Raw genomic sequence first — 21,115 nt, forward strand, 5'->3', positions numbered from 1 at the left:
GGTGCAGGCATCACACCTGCCGTTACAAACACTCAAGGATTGGTGGGGACAGGAGCCCATTTCGGTAACAAGTGAGTTGTCCCTCCCTGGTTTAAAGCCTTTTGTGACAGCCTGTTGCCTATCAGAGCAACAGGGACAAGAGCAAGGCTCAGAGACAGGCAGGGATGGACTCTGGCTCTACCCCACTGTGTGACCTTGGGCAAGTCCCTTAGCTTCTCTGAGGCTCACCTCCAGAATGGGACCACTTGACCCGATAGAGTCATGTGGGGGAGGCAGCCTGTGCACACAGTGGGGCGGCACATGCAGCTTCCCTCCCTTTTTCCTGCTCTCAAGAGGCGGGCACGGGAGAAGCTCCTAGCCCCAGGAGGAGGGATGGACATACCTCAGGTTAGCGCACTCCTCATCTTTCTCTGCCAGCTTCCGGTCCACTTCAGCCTTGATCTGGGATAGCTCCAGCTGGATCCGCAGAGTCTTGGTCTCCTCCAGTTCCAGGGCCCCCTGGGCATGTGGAGTAGGCAGTATGTGGATGGGGGCTGTGGGCATGTGTTCAGGGAAGTGGGAGGCCAGGGGAGCATCATTCACTCACTCACTCACTCACTCACTCACCCACTCACTCACTCACTCACTCACTCACTAACAAGCCTTCCCACGGCTCAGCTGACTGATCAGAGACTCCTTCTCCTCTAGGAGGCGGCTCAGCTCTCCTGCAGGCAAAGGAGAGGGTAGGTCAGGCAGGCGAGGGACAGCACCCAGGCCCCGCCTGGCATGTCCCAACTGAACCCCTGGCCTCACCGCTCTCAGTCTGCAGCCGCCCCCGCTGGGTGCTTGCGTCCGCCAGCTGCCGCTGTAGCTCCTCCACCTTGATCTTGGCCTCACTTAGTTGATCCTCATAGGCCCGGCATAGCTTCTCTGCACTGGCCTGGGATCCAGGGTCAGGGGTTGGGACAAGTTTGTGCATCAGAGGGCAGGATCTGGGGCTGCCAGGCAGAGACTGGGACCTGGGATCAGGAACTAGAAAGCTAGATATGGGCCCAGGAATCAAAGGGTGATGAGAGCCTTAAGTTCAGGGCCAGGCATTCTACTGCTAGGCTCCTGGCTTAACCAGTGGATGTCAAAAGGTGAGAGGGTCCCAAGGCCCTCTGAGGTAACCAGTCCCAAGGCCACTGAGTCAAGGTGAAGGTTAGGATGCTAGATCTGAGGGTTGGCCCGTGGCTCACTTGGGAGAGTGTGGTGCTGATAACACCAAGGCCATGGATTTGGATCCCTATATAGGGATGGCCGGTTAGCTCACTTGGGAGAGCGTGGTGCTGACAACACCAAGTCAAGGGTTAAGATCCCCTTGCCGGTCATCTTTAAAAAGTAAATAAAAAAATAAAAGATGCTAGATCTGGAGTCAGCTGGGGACAGAGGTCAGAGATCAGCTGCCACGATTAGGTGGTACAAAGGTCAGGGGTAAAGGTTGGGTGCTGGGGTTCAGAACAGAAACAGAGTCAGGACAGGTATTAGGTCAGAGTTCAGGAGTCAAGGGCGGGGTTCACAACTATGTTATGTCAAGGGTCTGACGTTGGAATTGGATGCTGGGTCAAAGATGATCTGGAGCCAGGGAATAGGATTTAGGAGTCAGGACTTGAGGTCAGGACTGGCCAGGGAAGATGGGGAGATGTGGGTTGGATGTCAGGTTAATGGGTCAGGGATCAGGATCAGGTATAGGATCAAGGCTGGTGTGGGGTCAGTATTGGCATGCAATGGCCAGGAGTCAATGGGTGGGGCCTACTGCTGGGGGCAGGATTGGTTTGAGGGAAGATGGGGAGATGTGGGTTGGATGTCAGGTTAATGGGTCAGGGATCAGGATCAGGTACAGGATCAAGGCTGGTGTGGGGTCAGTATTGGCATGCAATGGCCAGGAGTCAATGGGTGGGGCCTACTGCTGGGGGCAGGATTGGTTTAGAGTCAGGATGGGTATGGATAGGCTCAAAGGGAGGACTCAGGACTGGATGCTGGGGTCAGGGATCAGAGGTAGGGGTTGGGAAGGAGGCAGACACCTTGCTGCGGGCCAGAGTCTCCACGTTGGCTCCCAGATCGTCCACCTCCATGCGTAGCTCGCTCTTTTCCTTTTCCAGCTTCTGTCGCACCCGCTGCAGGCTGTCCACCTGCTCCCCCAGCTCAGCAGCAGTGTCCACCTGCTTGCGCCGCAGGGCCGCCACCGTGGCCTCATGCCGCAGTGCCGCCTCCTCCAGCTCCCGCCGCAGCTGCCCCAGCTCAGCCTCACGCTTGCGGCAGCCCTCGCGCTGCCCGGCCGACGCGCCACCTGCCTCCTCCAGCCGCTCACTCAGCTCCTCCAGCTCCCGGGCCGCCTCTGCCCGCTGCTTTTCAACACGGGCCCGGGCTGCCCGCTCCGCCTCTAGTTCCTCTTCCAGCTCCTCCGCCCGAGCCTGGCATGGGTGGGCAGAAACTGTACCTTGGTGGACCTCTGACCCCAGCTTCACCTGCCCTGGTCCCCCACGCACCTGCAGCTCCTTGATCTTCTTCTGCAGCTGGGCCCCCAGGAGCTGCTCATCTTCCACCCGCAAGTTCAGCTGACTCAGCTCGGAATCCTTCCTGGGAGCCACAGGGTGGGCATGAGCCAGCCAGGCCCCACCTTCCATCCACCTGCCAGGGGCCCCAGGAAACACCCCCTCCCAGGCCCTAAGTGACCTCACCCCTGTGTACCCGCTGCTCTGGACCTGCTGGGCCCTTGGTCGAGGGAGGGCAGGACACCCCCACGTACCCTAGTGACTCCCATCTCTCAATCCTCGACACTTAACGTCTGCAGAAACGCAGGACTGACTAGACTCCAGAAGGGAATGAGGACACCATGCAGGCCCAGAAGGCCCTGCCGGCCGGGAGGTCGGGTCAGCTGCCCTCCCCCACCACCTACTTCTTGAGCTTCTCCTCCAGCTGCTGCTTGTCCTGGGCAGCATCTGCCACTGACTCCTGTGTCAACTTCAGGTCGCCCTCGAGCTTGCGCTTGGCCCGTTCCGTGTCCATGCGCAGCTTCTTCTCCTGCTCCAGGGAGCACTCCAGCTGCGGGGCAGGACAGGCAGGGCTCAGCCACAGCCCATGCCAGCCGGTGCCCCCGCCCTGCCACATGGCCCTTGGGCTGGCCCTGACTCACGTCTTCCACCTGCTGCTCCAGCCGGAGCTTGGCCTTGGCCAGCGCACTCACGCGGTCCTCCTCTGCCTGCAGGTCACCGAGGGCCTGCTGGTGGGCCTCCTGCAATGCCTTCTTCTCCTTGGTCAGCCGGGCCACCGACTCGTCCAGCACGGCCATCTCCTCCGTCAGATTCTTCACCTGTGCCGGGGCAGGGTCACCATGGGGACCTCCCTCCCCACACTCCAGTCTGAGCAGCCACCACGCCAGGTCAGAGCAACTGCCCCTTCCAGCTATGGGACTTGGGCCAGCCCCTCCACTCTGAGCCTCCACTGCCTCATAACTAAGAACTGACACTGTCCTGGAGTTGTACTGAGGGGTTAGGGAGCCAGAGCTCACGGGGCACTAGCACAGCGCCGGCCCGGAATGAGAGATGGATAGACCCTGGCTACCTCAGCGAGCACCTTTGAGAGCCTGGACAAGCAGCTTACCACCCCACCAAGCTTCCCTCTGGCTCATGGAGTCAGTACTTCCCAGGCCGCGAACCACAAGGGCCATCACGAGGGCTCAAGGGTAGAAGGCATATGAAGGCACCAGGCAGATGCAGAGCCAGGGATGTGGGGTTCCTGCCCTAAGGGGCTTGCAGTCCAGGAGGAGGATGATAGTCGCTAGCATTGGCTGTGCACCTACTGTGTGCGAGGCCTTGTAGTGTGTGCTCAGCAAAGGCCAGTTACACACAGAATCCTCACTCACCCTGATAACCCCATTTGACAGATGAGGAAATTGAGGCCCACAAGAGGCAGTGACCTGCAGCCACCTGGCGCCTAAGCCGGCCCCCTGGCTCGGGTCCTTCCCCACAGCTGGCCGGGCCCACACCTTGTTCTCAGTGGCTTGCTTCTCCTTCTCGGCCTTGGCCAGCGTCAGCTCCAGGTCATCGATGTCCTTCTTGAGCTCTGTGCACTCATCCTCCAGCTTGCGCCGGCGGGCAGCCAGGTCAGCACTTGCCTCCTCCTCGTCCTCCAGCCGCTCGTTCAGCTCCTTCACCTTCGCCTCAAGCTGCACCTTGGATTTGATCAGCAAGTGGCAGCGTTCCTCGGCATCTGCCAGGTTGTCCTGCTCCTGGAGGGGACACAGAAAGTGGGGCCAAGTCAAGGCAGGGCCAGGCAAACCAGCTGAGGGACACCAGGCCAGGTCCCAGAGAAGAAACTTTATTTGTCCACCCAAGGGCTTGATGCACTTGCTCGGCTGGGCTCTGAGGACCAAGGACTGCCTTGTTCTGCTCTTGGCCCCGAAGGGGCTCAGATGTGGAGGGAGACAATGGTTTGGGGAGAGGAACACACAGAGCATCAAGAGGGAAACGAGTCAGGCTGGGGTAACCCGGAGTGAGGCCCCCTGCCTGCTCCCCGCTGGGCTGAGGCCCTCTGAGGGCAGGTGGGCAGCTGTGGGTGTGCAGGGCCCTGCACGGCTGTGGAGGGGCTCAGGTGTTCTCTTTGCTTCCTCCCTGCCTGGCTACACGGCTGCCTCTGCACTAGCGGATGACTTTTGTGGCCACAGGACCATCTCTGTCTTCCCACCAGTGTATCTCCAGCACCCATGCAGGGCTGGCATGCAGCTGACACTCAAAAGCATGTGCTGAAGGAAAGAAAATTTGCTCTGGGAACCTGGGGAGATCCCGGACCCATGATCCCTGCCCTCTGATTATGACCCTGTTACCTGCCACCTGGGTTCCCGTGGCCCTTAACCAGAGAAGGGAGCATGGGTCTGTTTCAGGGGCAGCGATGAAGGGAGGAAGCCAGGGTGACATGGGGGTGAGAGCGTTAGGACATGTAGACAGATTGAGGCCTGTGGGTGGAGAAGCTGGGACGTGGAAGACCTCGTCTGGTGGTGCCTCTGGAGTAGGAAGGAAGATCCAGGTAAGGCCTAGGTGCCCAGAGCACACCAGGGCCACCCTGCTGTGGGACTGGTTGTGGTGTTTCCTCGGGGCAGTTTGGGATAGTTGTGGTGCCAGGGGCACCAGGTTACCAAGAGGAACCCCAACCCCCCCCCCCCCCCCCCCCCCCCCCCCCCCCCCCCCCCCCCCCCCCCCCCCCCCCCCCCCCCCCCCCCCCCCCCCCCCCCCCCCCCCCCCCCCCCCCCCCCCCCCCCCCCCCCCCCCCCCCCCCCCCCCCCCCCCCCCCCCCCCCCCCCCCCCCCCCCCCCCCCCCCCCCCCCCCCCCCCCCCCCCCCCCCCCCCCCCCCCCCCCCCCCCCCCCCCCCCCCCCCCCCCCCCCCCCCCCGCCACTCACTGCCTGCAGCTGTAGGGCCAGGTCATTCTTCTCCTGGGTGACACTGACATGCGTCTCCTCTAGCTCCTGGCGCTTGGCCTCAGCAGTGGCCAGCGCCCCCCGTAGTCCCCGCAGTTCTGCCCGCAGAGCCGCCAGCTCCTCCTCAGCCTGCGCTGAGCGCAGCAGCGGCTTCATCTTGAAAAACAGCTTCATCCACGACCAGTTCTTGACAGCGTTGAAAGCACGAATGTTCCACTGGATGGTGAATAGGGCATCCCTGGGGAGGGGAAGCCGGGTGTGAAGCCCTGATGTTCCTGAGCACCCACTCGGGCCACATCCCACTAAGCACAGGAGGCATGTTGTCTTCCCAGTAGCCTCTGCTTTGCAGGTGAGGTTGGGAGAGAGACCCAGGGTGGCACTCATGCATCTTGAATATCCTACAGCCTCTGCAAGTGTCTGGAGCCACCAGGGTGGTTAAGACACTGGGCTCTGGGGCCAGACTGCCTGGGCTCACATCCCAGTAGGCACTTGCCAGCTGTCACTGGCTCTCTCTGCCTCAGGTATCCCCTCTGCTGAACAGATATAATAACAGCACCTCCCTCTTATGATTGTCTGCACATTAGCTAAAATAATACAAATAAAGTATCTCGCCCAGGGCCTGGAACTTAAGAGACTTGGAAATCACTGGGCGCCATCATTATCACTTTGGCCACATTCTGGGATGGCATGGAGTAGAGAGGCAGGGGCCCTCACCCCAGTTTTCGAGGTGAGGAAATGGAGGTTGGGGGCTCAGAACAGAACATTGCCCCAAGCGACCATAGGGACAATCTGACCACAGGGCAGCATGACACAGCTTGGAGAGGCTGGTGGTTCTGTGAGCTGTGGGACAGTGGCTGCACCTCCACCCCTGCCCCCCTTACCCACCTGCCTCCCAGCAGGCGCTGGTACTCAAAGCGCATGAGGCGGCCCCGGCTCCGCGCCTGCAGCAGCGTCAACACCTTGGCCAGACGCTGGTCACGGAGCTCCTCCAGGACACCTAGAAGGCCAGCCTTGAAGAACACCTAGGGGCAGAGGGGGGCAGTCAGGTATAACCCCCAACAGCCAGCATGACCCCTGCCAGTGTGACCACCTAAACCCAGGATCAGCCCCAATTCCTGTGTACCCTGACCTTGGTGTAGCCAAACTGGTATTGGGTGTGGTCAAAGTCCAGTGAGCCCAGCAGCTTCTCTGTGGCCTTCCTGCTATCCATAAAGGTGTCGTCCGGGATGGCGCTAGGGTTCAGGATACGGTACCTAGGGAGCAGGGAAGGGCTGGTGAGGAGGAGGCCAGTGGGAGTGTCCGGGACGTCATTCCTGGGCCTCTCAGAGACTTCAGCCAAGGTTCTAGAGGGCACACACTGAGTAAGGTGGCAGGGAGGCATCATGACATTGGGGGATTGGCATATTCTGCTCAAAAACCTCAGGGTGAGGGCCAGCCCGTGGCTCACTTGGGCGAGTGTGGTGCTGACAACACCAAGTCAAGGGTTAAGATCCCCTCACCGGTCATCCTTGTAAAAAACAAACAAACAAACAAACAAAAATACCCCTCAGGGTCCGTTTAAATGCATTCACTACATTTTTAGAGGCTATAGTTTTTACAAAAGACATGCACTACTTTTTTTTTTAAAGGCAAAAAATATAAAGGTGACATGCTGTACTTTATCACAACTGAAGGAACATTTGGGAGAGAATTCTAATCAAAAAGCAAGGGGGGCTGGCCAGTTAGCTCCTTCGGTTAGAGCATGGTGCTGATAACACCAAGGTCCAGAGTTTAGATCCCCATACCAGCGAGCTGCCAAATAAAAAAGCAAGGGTTCCCAGTACACGGACTTCTAAAGTAGTCACCTGTTGCACAGGTGTGCAGGGCTGTGTGGGCAGGCGGGTTGCGGCCACACTGTGAAGGCAAAACAATAAAAAAGCAAGGGTTCCCAGTACACGGACTTCTAAAGTAGTCACCTGTTGCACAGGTGTACAGGGCTGTGTGGGCAGGCGGGTTGCGGCCACACTGTGAAGGCAAAACCCCAGAAACAAACCCTCCCTCACTAGCAGGACTCATTAAACAAAGCACAAGGTTCACTAGACTATGGGATTTTTTGTGTGTGTGTCTTTTTTGTGACCGGTAAGGGGATTGCAACCCTTGGCTTGGTGTCGCCTGCACCGCACTCAGCCAGTGAGCGCACCAGCCACGGCGGGAGCGCTCCCAGCGCCGCACTCTCCCAAGTGAGCCACGGGCCGGCCCTTATAGGTTGTTTTACAGCTATAAAAAAACAGATGATGATGCAGATTTATGCCCGCCCATCGATAAAGAACAATCTCCAAAATAGATTGTTACATGAAAAAGCAAACTCAGCACCGTGTGTGTGCGCACATGTGCACACGTGTCTACGTGTCGATGTGCCCATGTGTACAGTATTGTAGGGACATCATTTATAAAGGACAGTGTGGATGACCACAGTTACTTCTGGAGGGGGAAGGAACTATGGATGCTGTAACCTGACAAAATCAGACCTATCAAGGGAAGGGAGAAGAGCTGAGAGCATTGACCGAGCGCTCACTGCGTGCCAGGCATATGAAGTCTCGCCCATGTAAATTCTCCTTCACCTCCCAAATCTGTACCAGCTCTGCCTGCTCCACTGAGCTCCACACTAATAAATCCAATCTCCCCCTCAACTTCTCTTCTAGGATGTGTGCTGGAGAATTTTCAAACTTGACATGCTCAAAGCAGAGCTCAAACCACTGTCCCCTCAGCACCCCTCACCAAAAAAATTAAAAACCCTGTCTTTGTATCTCACTAAATCCACCACTAACTTCCCTGTTGCTCAGCCCCAAACCTGGGCACCCCCCTTGTCTTGTCTCTTATTCTGTAGCTGCCTCATCTCATCGACAAGGCCCGCTGGCTCTACCTCCAGTACTTGCCCCAAGCCTGTTCACTTCTCCCCACAATCCCCCTCCCAGGTCTGAGCCACCACCATTTCTCCCAGGCCCCTGCTTCCCCCTCGGGGACTGGAACCTCTGTCTCCCTGCTAGGCTCTAAGGTGTGTGCCTTTCCCACCGCCCAGGCTGCTGCCTCCACCCAGAGAGACAGGGCCGAGAAGGAGCCAGGATGGGCTGGGACCACCCACCGCTGCCGGAAGTCGGTGTAGAGCAGCCTGTTGGGGAATCCTTGGCGGCAGATCCGGATCCCCTCCAGGACCCCATTGCAGCGTAGCTGGTGTAGCACCAGGAAGGCATCCATGACCCCTGGATGTGGCAGGGGTTGAAGGGAAAAGGTTAGAGGCCAATGGACACAACTTCAGGCCCCCTTCAGAGAAAAGAAAAACAGCCCAGACCCTGGGCTTACTCTGAGGCTGTGTAGACCCTGCGAGGCAGTGGAGTAGGGGGGAAGACCCAGTTTCCTGGTCTCTGCCCTGTCACGCTCCCTCGAATGTTCCCCATCCTCACCGAGCCCGCTCTGGGGTGACTACCTGGGGTTTTGTTCTCGTTGGGGACAATGCAACGAACAAAGTGGGGCTGTGTGGCCCGCAGGTTGGTCATCAGCTTGTTGAGGTTCTCCTGGGAGCACAGAAGAGCGGTGGGGCAGGGGGAAGGCACAAAAGGGGCAGAGAAACAGGATGGGATACCACGGCGGGTCAGGACCATTACCACCAGGGAGCAGGTGCCCAAGTGTGCCCCGTACGTTTATTCTTTCACCCCAGTTCCCTGTGACCCCTTGCCCTCTCCCGTCACCACCCCCAAAGTCTTCAGTTCCCCACCAAATCTCTATCCCTCCCAGAGGTCCTGTGGCTCCCATCCCTTCCCTGCAAACCCTGCCCAGGCAGCGTGGGGACGGGAGGCAGCACAGACTTGCTGTGATGTTCACGTGGAGAGAGTTAAACATCACTGCAAGTCTTAACGGCCGCCCGCCCAGGGTGCAGGGGACAGGGCTGGGAGTGAGGGGGTCTGGAGGCTGGTGAATGTGAGGCCCCCACGGGGCCCAGACTGCACCTCACCTTGTGCAACTGGGACACCGTCTGGAACGATGCTGCCTTCTTACGCTTCTCCTTCACCCCAGACTTGGGGGGCTCAGCTAGTAGAGACATGGGGCCCAGTCACTCCAGGGAACGCCGCTCCGTGAGCCCCTGTTGGAACGGCGATCTTATCCGTGGGTACTCACTAGAGCAGGAGCCTGCATAGTTCTCGTAGAGGGTAGCCAGGAGCTTATTCTGCGACTTTTGGAAGATGGGGACCACTGTCTCGTTCAAGGGATCCTTGTTTTTCTCCAGCCAGCCCACGATGCTGTAAGGCACCTGGCAGGGGCAAAACAAGTGCTAAGCCAAGGTGGAAAGCCCAGAGCAGGCAGGGAGAAGGTTGGGTGGCTGAGGGCGGCGGTTCCAACAGGCACCTACCACGCCCGCGTAGTGGACCACCTCGAAGTGGGCCTGATATTTGCGCTTCTTGTCAGGCCGAGGCTGCTGGAAATTGGGTGACTTCCCTGCGTGGTTGTCATAGAGCTTGGCCCGGAAGCTCGCATCTGAAGCCTTGGGGAACATGCACTCCTCCTCGAGGATGGACAGGATGCCCAGTGGCTGGGGACAGGGAACAGCTTGGAGGGCCTCCATCAAGCCAGCCTATCCTGGCTGGACCCCTGTTCCCCAGACCGCCTCCCTCTGGGACCTTTCTAGATCCCCAACCTCAGCCACAACCCCAGAGGGTCAGAGACCAGACCCACTCCCAGGAGACCCATCTTCTAAGAGAGAAAGAAAAGTTTGTGCCTTGGCTTCCAGCCCGCTTCTGCACGGTCTGCGGCACTGAGGTGTCCTCTTTGCGTTAAGAAGAGTGCAAACCTAAACTGGCCTCTCTGTACACTCCCACCCCTCAGACACACACTCACAGCAAACGCACACACCTCCGCACAGGTACATGGTAAATTTTTTTTAAAAGGCCATTGAGTTCACATTTTGGCTTGCTCACTTACTAGCTAGCTGTGGGGCCCTTAGACTTCACTAAGCCCCAATTTCCTAACCTGCAAAATGGGAAAATGAATATCTTAAGTGCTGATATCTTCTAACAGCAAAAACTGTGGGCCACCTAAATGTCCAGCAGTAGGGGATTACAGAAAGGCTTTGTATGAAAATTATCTGCTGCATGAATTATACTGCTTTCTTCAACAACACCCAAAATATATTTTCAGAGAAAAAGTAGGATGTAAAATGAGTCTGTATCTACAAAAGAAAATGGATGCACAGGTTAAAGATTTAGAGTAAATTAACTCAGGTGCTACAATACAGGCCGTAGTAGGATTGGGTAAAACACTTTTTTCCCCTTTATTTCCAAATTTTCTTTAATTTTCTTTCCTCCGTCCTTTATACAATGGAAAAATATTTATAATGTTTCATAGTCAAAAAACAAATAAGGAGATCACACCCCACCCTGCCCCCAGGCAGTTCTGAGGATGCAGTGACATTGTGGCTGCAATAAGGCCTTGTGAACTGAAAAGCCATCTGCACCCAGGAGAGGCTGTTGTCAGCAGCACTGGGATGCACATGCCCACCCACACCCCCAACATCCGTTCACATTCAACTCCAACACACCCATCCACGCACGCTCCCATCCACACACACGTACACAGACACATGCTTACGTCGATGCACTATCACACACATGTACACTTGCACAGGTTTACTCACACATGAGCACACAGACATTCCTGCTCACTCACTACAATACCCTTCCCTCCTTGCAGTGACTTTGCCCCGGGCCCCACCTTCTCGATGAGGTCAATGCAGGGCTGCAGGTCAAGGCCGAAGTCGATGAAGACCCAGTCGATGCCCTCCCGCTTGTACTCCTCCTGCTCCAGCACAAACATGTGCTGGTTAAAGAACTGCTGCAGCTTCTCGTTGGTGAAGTTGATGCACAACTGTTCGAAGCTGTTAAACTACAAGAGGAAGGTGCCCAGTTCAGCAGGCTCCTTGCAGGTGGGAAAGGGAGGCCCGTGGAGGAACAGGGATGTGCATGAGTTAGCTCCTGTCCCCCACCCACCCATGCTCCTCCACCTCAGAGAGAACAGAGCCTGGGGTTGTGGGCCTGCTCTCACCTCAAAAATCTCAAAACCAGCAATGTCCAGGACCCCGATGAAGAACTGCCGGGGCAGCTTTGTGTCCAGCGTCTGGTTGATCCGAGACACCAGCCACCGGAACAGCCGGTCGTAAGTGGCCTTGGCCAGAGCCCCCACAGCAAACACCACCTGGAGCACAGGCAGGTTGGGTTGGGACCTGACAAGGAGGGAACCCTGCCTCAGCTGTCCCCAGGTGGGCTGTGGCCTGCAGGCAGCTCACCTGCTCCACACTCTGGCCCTTGGTCACATACTCGTTCCCCACACGCACCCGGGGGTGCAGAAGGCCTTTGAGGAGGTCCCCGCTGCTGACCCCCATCAGGTAGGCAGCCTTGTCAGCACCTGGCAGGGCACACGGTAGGATAAGGAAGGAGGAGGGCGACAATGCGGACACTTGGGGCTCTTCTGTCTCAGCCTGGGTGAGGAGAGGGAGGTTGGGAGGGGTTCAGGAGGGTGAGGGTCTGGACTGAGGTACAATGTTGTGGACAAGAGGCAGGGTCAAGGTGGACAGGACATTGAGATCAGGGTCAAGGTGAAGGCCAGGCCAGGGTCAGGGCCCCTTACTCTCAGTGCCGTCGGCCTCCGCCTGCTCCTCCCGCTGCTTCTGCTTGAACTTCATGTTGCCGAAGTGCAGGAGGGCACCCACGATCTTATAGCAGGCACACTTCTCGTCCACGCTGAAGCCCAGGATGTCCATGGCATGCTGGGGGTGAGACGTGAGTAGTGGGTTCAGAGAAATCTGGGCTCCTCCAGGGTCCAGCTGGGCACAGCTCCACTGAAAGTGTTTCCCACCTCCACCTAGCCCACTCCCTCCCGCCACAGCCCTCACGTCAGTGGCAATGAGCTCCTGCCCGTCATCCATGTTATCCACCGTGATGACACCCTGGCTGCAGAAGTGGTAGTCGTAGGGGTTCATGGACAGAAGCAGCATGTCTGGGGACACAAGGCAGCAAAAGGCAGGTCAGGCTGTGTTCACCCAGCTATTCTCCCTCCCCCCATCCCAGCATGGTGGGTCCAGGGGGCCCCAGCCCAGCAGGAGTCTAGCAGGATTTCTCTGGGGCCTGAATTCTCATCTCCACCCCTACGTCCATGGCTTCTCTTTCTTTATGGTTTTCTGAGGAATGAGCCCCAATCCCTATGTCATCCCTCGACCATTGCTCACAGCCACACCTCTGGCCCAGGTCCTGTGCTGGGGCATTGGGAGGACCCGCCTTTGAGGGGCTTGCAAGGGAGGGGAGCTGGGCCTAGGCAGTCATTGGTCCCCCTCTGGTGCTGGTGTGGCCTAATGTCAGTACAGCAGGAGGGACCTGGGTCTCTGCGAGATGCCTAGCCAGGGCAATGGAGCCAGAAGGCCAGGGCTCAGCAATAACCAGAAGTCCCAGGAAGGGAGTAGGAGAGAAAATCGGTTCCGAGTCCCCAGGAAAGAAGAGATGTCACACACCCCAGGACAGTAAGGGAACAGCCATCCCATGGTCTGGCCTGAGGGTGCTAGGAAGGGCCAGGCAATCACTTTGGGTTGGGACCCCCACATCTCCCTCCATCCGGGCCCTCACCCTGCAGCTCTGGCTTCTTCCCCGAGAGGATCTGGTAGTAGATGTGGTAGCTGCGCTCGCCAGGCAGCTGAAAGATCACCCTCGACTTCTCCAGGAGATCTGAGGAGAAAGGCGGACCCCCCCGCCCAATGGGCACAGAGTGGCAATGAGGGGCAGGGGATGAGGGGTGCTGTGTCCCCACATACACCATTTGTGAGAGGGAGGATGTCCCTCCACTGGTGCCTGTGTCACTGTGAGGGACATGTGTCTGTCTATATCTCAGTGTGTGTCTCTGTGTGTGTCCTTGTGTGGGGGTTTATGAACGTGGGTATCTGTGTGTGTAGGTTGTATTTGTGGTGTCAGTGTGTGCATGTGTGGCCAAGCCCCTGAGTGTGTCTGCACACGGGTCAGAGTGTGACCCTGCTGGGACAGAGATCACTCTGACTGAGTATCTGTCATCAGTCCTTTGGGATCCTGCCCCTGTCACCATGTGCCTGTATTTATCCATCAGGATCTGGCCATGCATCCCAAGGTGAGGAGCAGCCAGCTCCGTGCATGTGGCCCAGGCACCTGGCGTCTGTGCAGCGGAGCTGCGTCAGGCAGGATGAGTCACCTCCCCAGATGTGTAAGGGAGCTTCCCAGCAGGGGGCCTGAAAGGATGGGGGACTCCAAGTGAAGACAGGAGGCTGGGGCAGGAAGGGCGCAGGCCAGGCCTGCCCTACTGGGGTCCAGAGAAAAGAGTGGGGTGGGGGAGGGGCCCATCACAAGGAGCTTGAGTGGCCAAACAAGGATTGGGGTCTCTACTTAAGGTGACAGGATCTAGAGAAAGGGCAGGGACAGGATGTGGTCGGGTTAGTATCAGAGGAACTATGGCTTGAAGAAGACCCATGAGAGGAGGCTGGTGTGACCTTCTGGGGAGAGGTGAGGTGGCCTGAGCTGAGCACTGGCCAACGGATGGAGCAGGTGGGATCCCAAAGGACTGATGACAGACACCCAGTCAGAGTGGTCTCTGTCCCAGCCTCCATCCCTCCTTCCCAGCCTCCCCACCCCCAGACTCACAGCTGTCGATGTCAGAGGATGCCAGCTTCCCAGAGGGACCAAAGTGAATGCGGATGAACTTGCCCTGAGGGTAGAGGGGTGGCCCTCAGTCAGGGCCTCCGCTGGTGCATCCTGCCCACAGAAGGTGCCACCACCTGTGCCTCCCTGCTGCCCCCTGCTGCCCACTCCCACTGTGGCTACTCACGAAGCGGGAGGAGTTGTCATTCCTCAGGGTCTTGGCATTGCCAAAAGCCTCCATGGCAGGGTTAGCCTCAATGATTTGATCCTCGAGGGTGCCCTGGTGGCAGTGGGGTGAGGGGTCTGTCAGCCCCAGTGCTCACTGACTGGGAGGCCAGAGCAGCCCACAGCCCCTCTGGTTGTGAAGGGTCAGGAGATGTCCCTGGGACCTCACAACTGTTGCCTGCCCGCTCACACAGGGCCCACACTTACCCCAGTCTTTGTGGCCAGAAATTGCTGGGGGGAGAAGGAAGACAACATTAGAGGGTGTGAGGTCTCACCAAGTGGGGCTTGGGGACAGCAGTTAGCAGGATAGTGAGTGTTAATTAGTCCCCCAAATGTGTAGCCCTCTACCCCACTCCCATGGCCTGACCCTCCTACGGTTGTTAGAAGTGCCGGAAAGCAGGAGCAAACCTGGCCCTACCCAGGGTCTTGAGGCAGGGGGCTGCCTCTGGAGTCTTTCCCTTGCAGCCCTTCCCCTCCCCCACCCCATCTCAGGTCTCTTAGGTATCCCTTCATTTTGCAAACTCCATGCAGTGGCCCCTGCCCCAAGCCCAGGGACCTTCTGAATAAATCTACTCCCCTTAGAACTCAGCTCAAGTGCTCCCTCCTCTAGGAAGTTCTCCCTGATGCTCTGAGGCTGCAAGAGACCTCTTCCTACCCTGAACTTTCCTACCCTAACCTCCCTCTAGAATCGCCCTTTATACACTTCTCCTTTGTATCATGATTAGGTGCATCTTCACAGTACCATTGCACACCTACATTATGCAAAATGACACTTCCAGGTGCATATTATTAGCCCCAATTTGCAAATTTGGAAACTAAGACTCAGAGCAGGGATCTGATCTGCTCAAGGGCACACAATAAGTCTGCTGGGGCTGGAAGGGCAGGCATGAGCCCAGGCATCCTGCCTCCCACCATGCCCACAGCCCTCCTGTGTCTCAGCTGGAGGGATACTCCTCTCCCCCTCCTAGCCTCATCCTCATCTTCCCTCCATTTCCCTTTCCTTCTCTTCCCTACCCTGGATGCCAGGAGCCTGGGAAGAAAGGGAGAGTAAGAAAGGAATGGATTCTGGAGAGAACAGACATGCCACCAGGGAATTTGTGGTCATTCATTCACCTCCAGGGAGCCCAAGACTTAAAAATGGCCCCAGAGACATTGCTGGGGAGTGGCAGGCAGGAGCGAAATGGCAGGAGTCCCCTCCCCACACACTCCTGTCCAGTGCTTTTGTGTAGGGCTCTCTCTGGTCTGTGTGGACAAATTTGGGGCTGAGGGGAGGTGAGTTGATAAAGCTTTTAAGTTCTTGCATCCACCTCCCTTGCCTGACTCTCCCCCTGGACTCCACCATCAGGGACCCTTCCTGCCTTGGTGACCCCTGCACCCAGTCCTTCCAGCTGTGTCCCTGCCAGCTCTGGCCTCTCTCTGCCATCTTTTCCTGTCACTGGACCAACCCAACTTTCTGCAGCATCTCCAGAGACCTTTGGGGGGTTTGGAAAACAGGGCAGGAAAGGGAGGGAAGAAAGAGTACCAAAAAGTCAACAGCAAAAACAACAGCCACCGCAACAAAAAAACAAAACTGAAATAAAAATCAAAAACCAAGAACATCAAATGGGGAAAAAGGAAAAGGCAAAAAGAAAAAGAAAAACAACAACAAAAAAAAAACAGTGGAAAAAAGAAAAATGCCCCAAAAGAAAGCAAGGCTCAACAGGACCAGGAGTCGGGTCTGTGGGAGAGGAGGCCTTGGGCTTCAGGAAAGAAAAGGCAGCCCATTTGGGGGTGGATGGATGGGGGTGAGGGGGCCGCTAAAGAGCTCTGAAGAGCTGGCACTGGGGCTAGGAATGGAATGTTGTACCTCGAAAACAAAAAAAAAACAGGGCCCCTGTTGTTTTGGAACTTTCCCAAAACTGTACAGAAATCACAGAGCACAAAATTGCCCCACAAGCCCCAGCTATAAGGATGACAAGTGCCCTTGGCTCTGGCTAACCCTCGTGCATAAGGCTGCTCCTTCTCATTGGCAGAAGGTGACTGTCTCTTTGGTGCCTGAAAGCCAAGAAAACAATCACTTCTTAGGAAAAGTGGCCTATTAGGTAAACTCTTTCAAAATATGAAGGTCACAATGGAAGACAAAAATCACACAAAAAAGTTTAGGAATAGTGATGTGGTCCCCACCATGTGTTACGGATAGGACATAGAGGCAGCCCGGAACAGGGTCACACAGCGAGTAAAAGGTGGCCACAGTCTTTCTGGTCAAGCCTTGCTCAGGCCAGAGTCCCCCATCAGGGTGGGAAGCTCAGGCAGGGCTGGGAGCTTTGAGGAGTCAATTTTTTAAAAGAAAAAAAAAAGGGGGAAGAAAGAAAGAAAAACAGCGAGAAGCAGTGCCCAAGTGGGCAAGTCTTACGGCCTTCTTCCCCGGCCCGTCTCCCAGGGCAGCGACGATGGCAAAGTACTGAATGACCCGCTTGGTGTTAACCGTCTTACCGGCCCCCGACTCTCCGCTTGGATGACACAAACATAAGTCACCAATGCCCATCTGGTCTCGCTAATTACCCCCCTCCCCCAACACTCAACCCCTCAAGCAGGGCCCTCTGCTCTCCTTCCCACCCAGCTCCCAACTCAAGCCCCCAACTCAAAACCCCCAGGGATAGACCAACCCTCAGAGGTGTGGAGTTGTTTACAAACTGAGCCAGTGTAGACCATCCCTGTGGGATGATAACACACATGATAATACCACTGTTTACTGAGCACTAACTTAGTGCCAGGCGCTGGGCCAAGTACTTTATCTCCATCTGCTCAGGTAAACCTTAGAAAACCCTGTAAGGCAGGCACCATTATCACCCCCATTTTATGGATAAGGAAACCAGCCTCAGAAGTTCTGTGACTGTCCCTACTGTGTGTCAGGCACATATATCAACTCACTGACTCCTTATTACTCTGTGTGGTAAGTAGTATTTTCCACTTTTATTGGTGAGGGTCAGAGGCCCAAGGGCACACAGCAGAAAGCGGAAGCGTGAGAAGTTGAACCCAGGTCTATTTACTTTCAAAGCCCTTGCTCTGAAACACCAGGCACAAGTGCATGCATGTGCGCGTCTGCACACACACACTTTCACACACAAACATCATCCTTGGCTGGACATGAATATGGGCATGACTAATTCTACAACTTTCCCACGGGGGCAAACGAAGAAATAGAGCTAAAATTCAGAGATAAGGAGATAGTGAGAAGGAAGAAGGGGGAAAGCCTCTCCCCCTCCCCTTGAGCCAGAATTAGAATCCCCAAAGGATCAAGGTGGGAGACTCCAGGCCCTGGGGAGAGGGGGTATTGGGGCTGATCACTCCAGTGCTTGGGCATCCCCTCCTTACCCTCGACCCATAAAATATGTGCCCAGAATGGGGGCAGAAAAAATGTTCAGGCCTGATCTCGCTTCAGCTGGGACATTGGCTCCAGGCGGTAAAAGCCCTGCCCTAAGTTCTTTGGATTCAACCCTCAGAAATGACTTTGGTTCCACCCCTTCCTGCCAGTTGGCCCACGTTTCCCACCCCACACCGAGCCCATACTCACGTGATCAGCATGGACTGGTTCTCTCGGTCTGGAGGAAAAGGGAGTAGATAAAGAGAAGTCAGCCTAGGTGTGGGACCAGCCACAGGTGGAACACCTTGGGTATCCATGGCACTGGGGCAGCCCCCCACCTCCCAGGGCCAGAAATGGGAAGGACCAGGTGGGACCGTCCAGACCGGAGGTCAGCTCCCACGCGGAGGAAAGAATGGCTGTGCTAGATCTAGTGCCCAGCAGCGTCTCAAGGAGGGACTGTGCAAGTGGAGGGGAGGAGATCCTTTAAAGACCCCCCCTGCAGCCGGGGTGGGGCTCTTGGGTGGGGAAGAGGAGTCGAGGCGGCCCTTACTGCGTAGCATGTCGTTGTAGGCGTTATCCGCCACCGCATATATGTGGGGCGGGGCCTCTGAGCGGCGCTTTCCCTTGTAAGCGGCCACCACGGAGGCCGTGTAGACCGGGAGCCACTTGTAGGGGTTGATGGTGACACAGAAGAGGCCTGAGTAGGTCTGAGGAGAGAGTGTATAGGTCGTCTTTTTTTGGTGGGGGGCCCAAGTTCCCATCTCCAGGCCCCAGTCCTCACCACACCGTGACCCTGCGGTGTTTCTCAGAGCCATCTGACGTGCCACGCTCTGAGGCCTCCCGACCTCGCCCCAGCCCTTCCTCCTGCCCCCCACCCCGCTCCAGCCGAGGGCTCCACCGCTAAAGCCCCTTAGCCGAGCCTCTAGCCCCGCCCCCGCCGCCTCAGTGGCTGCCCTAGGGTCCGGCAGCCGTACCTCCAGCCCCACCTCCGGCCCGCCCCAGCCTGGGGGGCCGCCTTCACAGCCTCACGACGTCGCTCCGCCCCCCTCTAGTCCCGCCCCACTCCTCACATTCCGGGTCCCCACGGCGCCCTGGCTCTTCCTCCAGCCCCGCCTCTGGCACTACAGTGCCGCCCCTCCAGCCCCCCTCTAGCTCCGCCCCCACCTCCGACATCGCCGCCCTCCCCCATGATCCAGTCCCCACAGCGCCTTGGCTGTTCCTCTAGTCCCGCCCCCACGGCCGTGGTCCCGCCCCACGGCCATGGCCCCGCCCCACGGCCCCACCTCTAGCCCCGCCCCGGCCCGCGGCCTACGTAGATCATCCAGCGCGCATAACGCTGGCGCAGGTTTTGCAGCACAGCTGCCTCGTTGAGGTGTGTCATCATGGCCAAGTCCTCGAGTAAGTCAAAGCGGGGTGGGTTCATGGGCTGCAGCTCTGTTTCGCGCACCGTCAGCACCTGCCAGGGAGGCCTTGTCGTAGGGTAGGAAGCCTGGAGGAACCAACTGACCTCACCTCTCACCCCCATCACCTCCACCCACACACTGCCAGACCCCCTTCATCCAGAGTGAGGATCCCGCTGGCCAGGACCTGCGCCCCTAGGGACAGAGGGGCTGATCCCAGGAAAGGGGTAGCTGAACCTTCTGGTCTTTGGTTTCCACGGTGATTCTGCCCCCGGTAGCCTCAGACTTGACTTCGGCCTCCACGTAGGCATCCTGTTCATCGGGCACCCAGACCCGTTTCTTCCCTGGGTTGCGGAGAGATCATTGGGACTTTGAAAGGGGCTGAGGCACCTCCAGGGGCCCAAGCCATATACATAGAGCTGCTCCTCTCCCAGAAGCCCCTCTGCCAGGACGCAGGAGTCCCAGTGAAGAACCCTTCAAACCCAGACTCCTGGAAGGGAGCCTAAAGATCTCAGACGATTCCCTGACTGGAGTAACAGTTTGGGTTACACACTTGGGTTCAGATCCCTGCTTCGGCCACATTTGCCCTGCAGAAAAATCCCTCATTCTCTCTGGGCCTATTCCTTCACATGCAAAGCTATGAGGATCTCCCAAGGTCTGATATGGGGCAGCCCCTCAATATCATGCACATAATTCTCAAGGGGGTCCCCCCCCATTTCACTGATGACTTAAACCCAGGTCTCCTAACTCTGTGTCTGTGCTCTTTCCTACCTGGCCAGATGACCTCAGAGGTTCGGTGAGTCCAGATTTCATGGTGGTTAAAAGCATGAACTCAGGCTGCAGACTGCTAGATTGTATTCCCTGTTCTGCTAATTACTAGCAAGTGCCTTAGTCAGTACTATCTACATAACTTGTAGGCCCCAGTCAAATGATAATGTGGACCCCCTTGTTAGAAACTTATTAAAAATTTCAAGAAGGCAACAGCAGAGCATTAAATCAAGCACAAGGTCCTTCTGAGAGTGGGGCCCTGTGCAACTGCAGAGGTTGCAAGCCTGTGCTAGCTCTGGCCCTGGTCCCCATTTTCCCAGGTTGTTCAGATGATGCATGGAAAGTCATCTGCTCTGAGCCTGGCACACAATAAGCACTGGATACACACTGCCTATTGTTATTATTGTCCTATGATCAAAGCAAGTCATAAATAGTACAGTTTTTATTCCTGTCCCTGATAAACAGTGGCTTTGGCTCTGTGGAAAGCACTAAAAATAACCCCAGCACAGGTTTTGTGGACATGTGAAGGCAGCCCGCATACATGTCGATCAGTCTCATCTCAGAGGCCTCAGGCTCCAGCCACTCCAGGAGGCAGATGGTATTATCCCATTTTACAGAGGAATAAACCAAGGCTTGCTCACAGACACACAGTGATGTACACAGGGTCCCTGGGATTTTAGCCTCCAGGTTCCAGACTCTGAGGGAAAGGTCCAGGGCTAAAGCTATCAGGCCAGAGTGCCCCTTCCCCACTCCTGGTCTGAGTCCATAAGGGCTTCTCTGTGGCTGTGCCCCCTTCCCCCTGCCCTCACTTACCATCCCACGGAACAGTGTGCACCTTCATCAGCTCCTGGTAGCCCTGGCGGAGGTAGCGGGCAGACTCCCCAAGTTCACTCACATCCATCATGGCAGAGGCACCAGGGAGGAGAGACTGGAAATCTTGGAGGTTCAAGGCGGTCCAAGGCAGCAGGCACTGGAAGATGGCAGTAATGAGGCAACCAAGGGGCCAGGGGCCCAAAACTGGGGCATGATCCTCCAAACCACAAGGCCTGATGCCAGGTGGCTCCTGGGGCTCTCTATTTCAGCCCCTGAGCCCCCAACACACAGGCATACCCTCAAACACCAGGGCATCCTCTCCTAAGATACCGAAGACTCGTGCCCACCCACAGGCCCCCTCACCCACCAGCCTGACTCCCTTCAGCTGCAACCCCAGCCCTGATCACCCACCTCAGCACCACGGTAAGGGCAGGAAGCTGTGCTACCCCTTTTAT

General features: G+C 56.9%; 1 protein-coding gene across 1 annotated transcript in view; it reads right to left on the reverse strand.

The window, feature by feature from the left end:
- MYH7B (myosin, heavy chain 7B, cardiac muscle, beta) overlaps positions 1–20,817 on the reverse strand; it is a 45,220-nt gene extending 24,403 nt beyond the window's left edge. Inside the window, exons 1-28 of the mRNA XM_008571808.1 lie at positions 20,661–20,817; positions 19,317–19,423; positions 18,992–19,135; positions 18,230–18,386; positions 17,890–17,917; positions 16,731–16,825; positions 14,299–14,396; positions 14,115–14,178; positions 13,077–13,175; positions 12,353–12,456; positions 12,088–12,226; positions 11,747–11,865; positions 11,506–11,655; positions 11,176–11,346; positions 9,818–9,997; positions 9,586–9,718; positions 9,422–9,498; positions 8,897–8,984; positions 8,555–8,672; positions 6,563–6,686; positions 6,319–6,455; positions 5,416–5,671; positions 4,007–4,249; positions 3,155–3,331; positions 2,918–3,063; positions 2,508–2,598; positions 2,043–2,432; positions 793–919 (exon numbers count right to left, since the gene is read on the reverse strand). Of these exons, the coding sequence (XP_008570030.1) occupies positions 793–919; positions 2,043–2,432; positions 2,508–2,598; positions 2,918–3,063; positions 3,155–3,331; positions 4,007–4,249; positions 5,416–5,671; positions 6,319–6,455; positions 6,563–6,686; positions 8,555–8,672; positions 8,897–8,984; positions 9,422–9,498; positions 9,586–9,718; positions 9,818–9,997; positions 11,176–11,346; positions 11,506–11,655; positions 11,747–11,865; positions 12,088–12,226; positions 12,353–12,456; positions 13,077–13,175; positions 14,115–14,178; positions 14,299–14,396; positions 16,731–16,825; positions 17,890–17,917; positions 18,230–18,386; positions 18,992–19,135; positions 19,317–19,423; positions 20,661–20,751 (3,853 nt within the window). The 5' untranslated portion in view covers positions 20,752–20,817. The remainder of the gene's footprint in view (positions 1–792; positions 920–2,042; positions 2,433–2,507; positions 2,599–2,917; positions 3,064–3,154; positions 3,332–4,006; positions 4,250–5,415; positions 5,672–6,318; positions 6,456–6,562; positions 6,687–8,554; positions 8,673–8,896; positions 8,985–9,421; positions 9,499–9,585; positions 9,719–9,817; positions 9,998–11,175; positions 11,347–11,505; positions 11,656–11,746; positions 11,866–12,087; positions 12,227–12,352; positions 12,457–13,076; positions 13,176–14,114; positions 14,179–14,298; positions 14,397–16,730; positions 16,826–17,889; positions 17,918–18,229; positions 18,387–18,991; positions 19,136–19,316; positions 19,424–20,660) is intronic.
- Positions 20,818–21,115: the final 298 nt, after the last annotated feature.

This window comes from Galeopterus variegatus, unplaced genomic scaffold, assembly GCF_000696425.1.
Source record: "Galeopterus variegatus unplaced genomic scaffold, G_variegatus-3.0.2 Scaffold3, whole genome shotgun sequence".
NCBI lineage: Eukaryota > Metazoa > Chordata > Mammalia > Dermoptera > Cynocephalidae > Galeopterus > Galeopterus variegatus.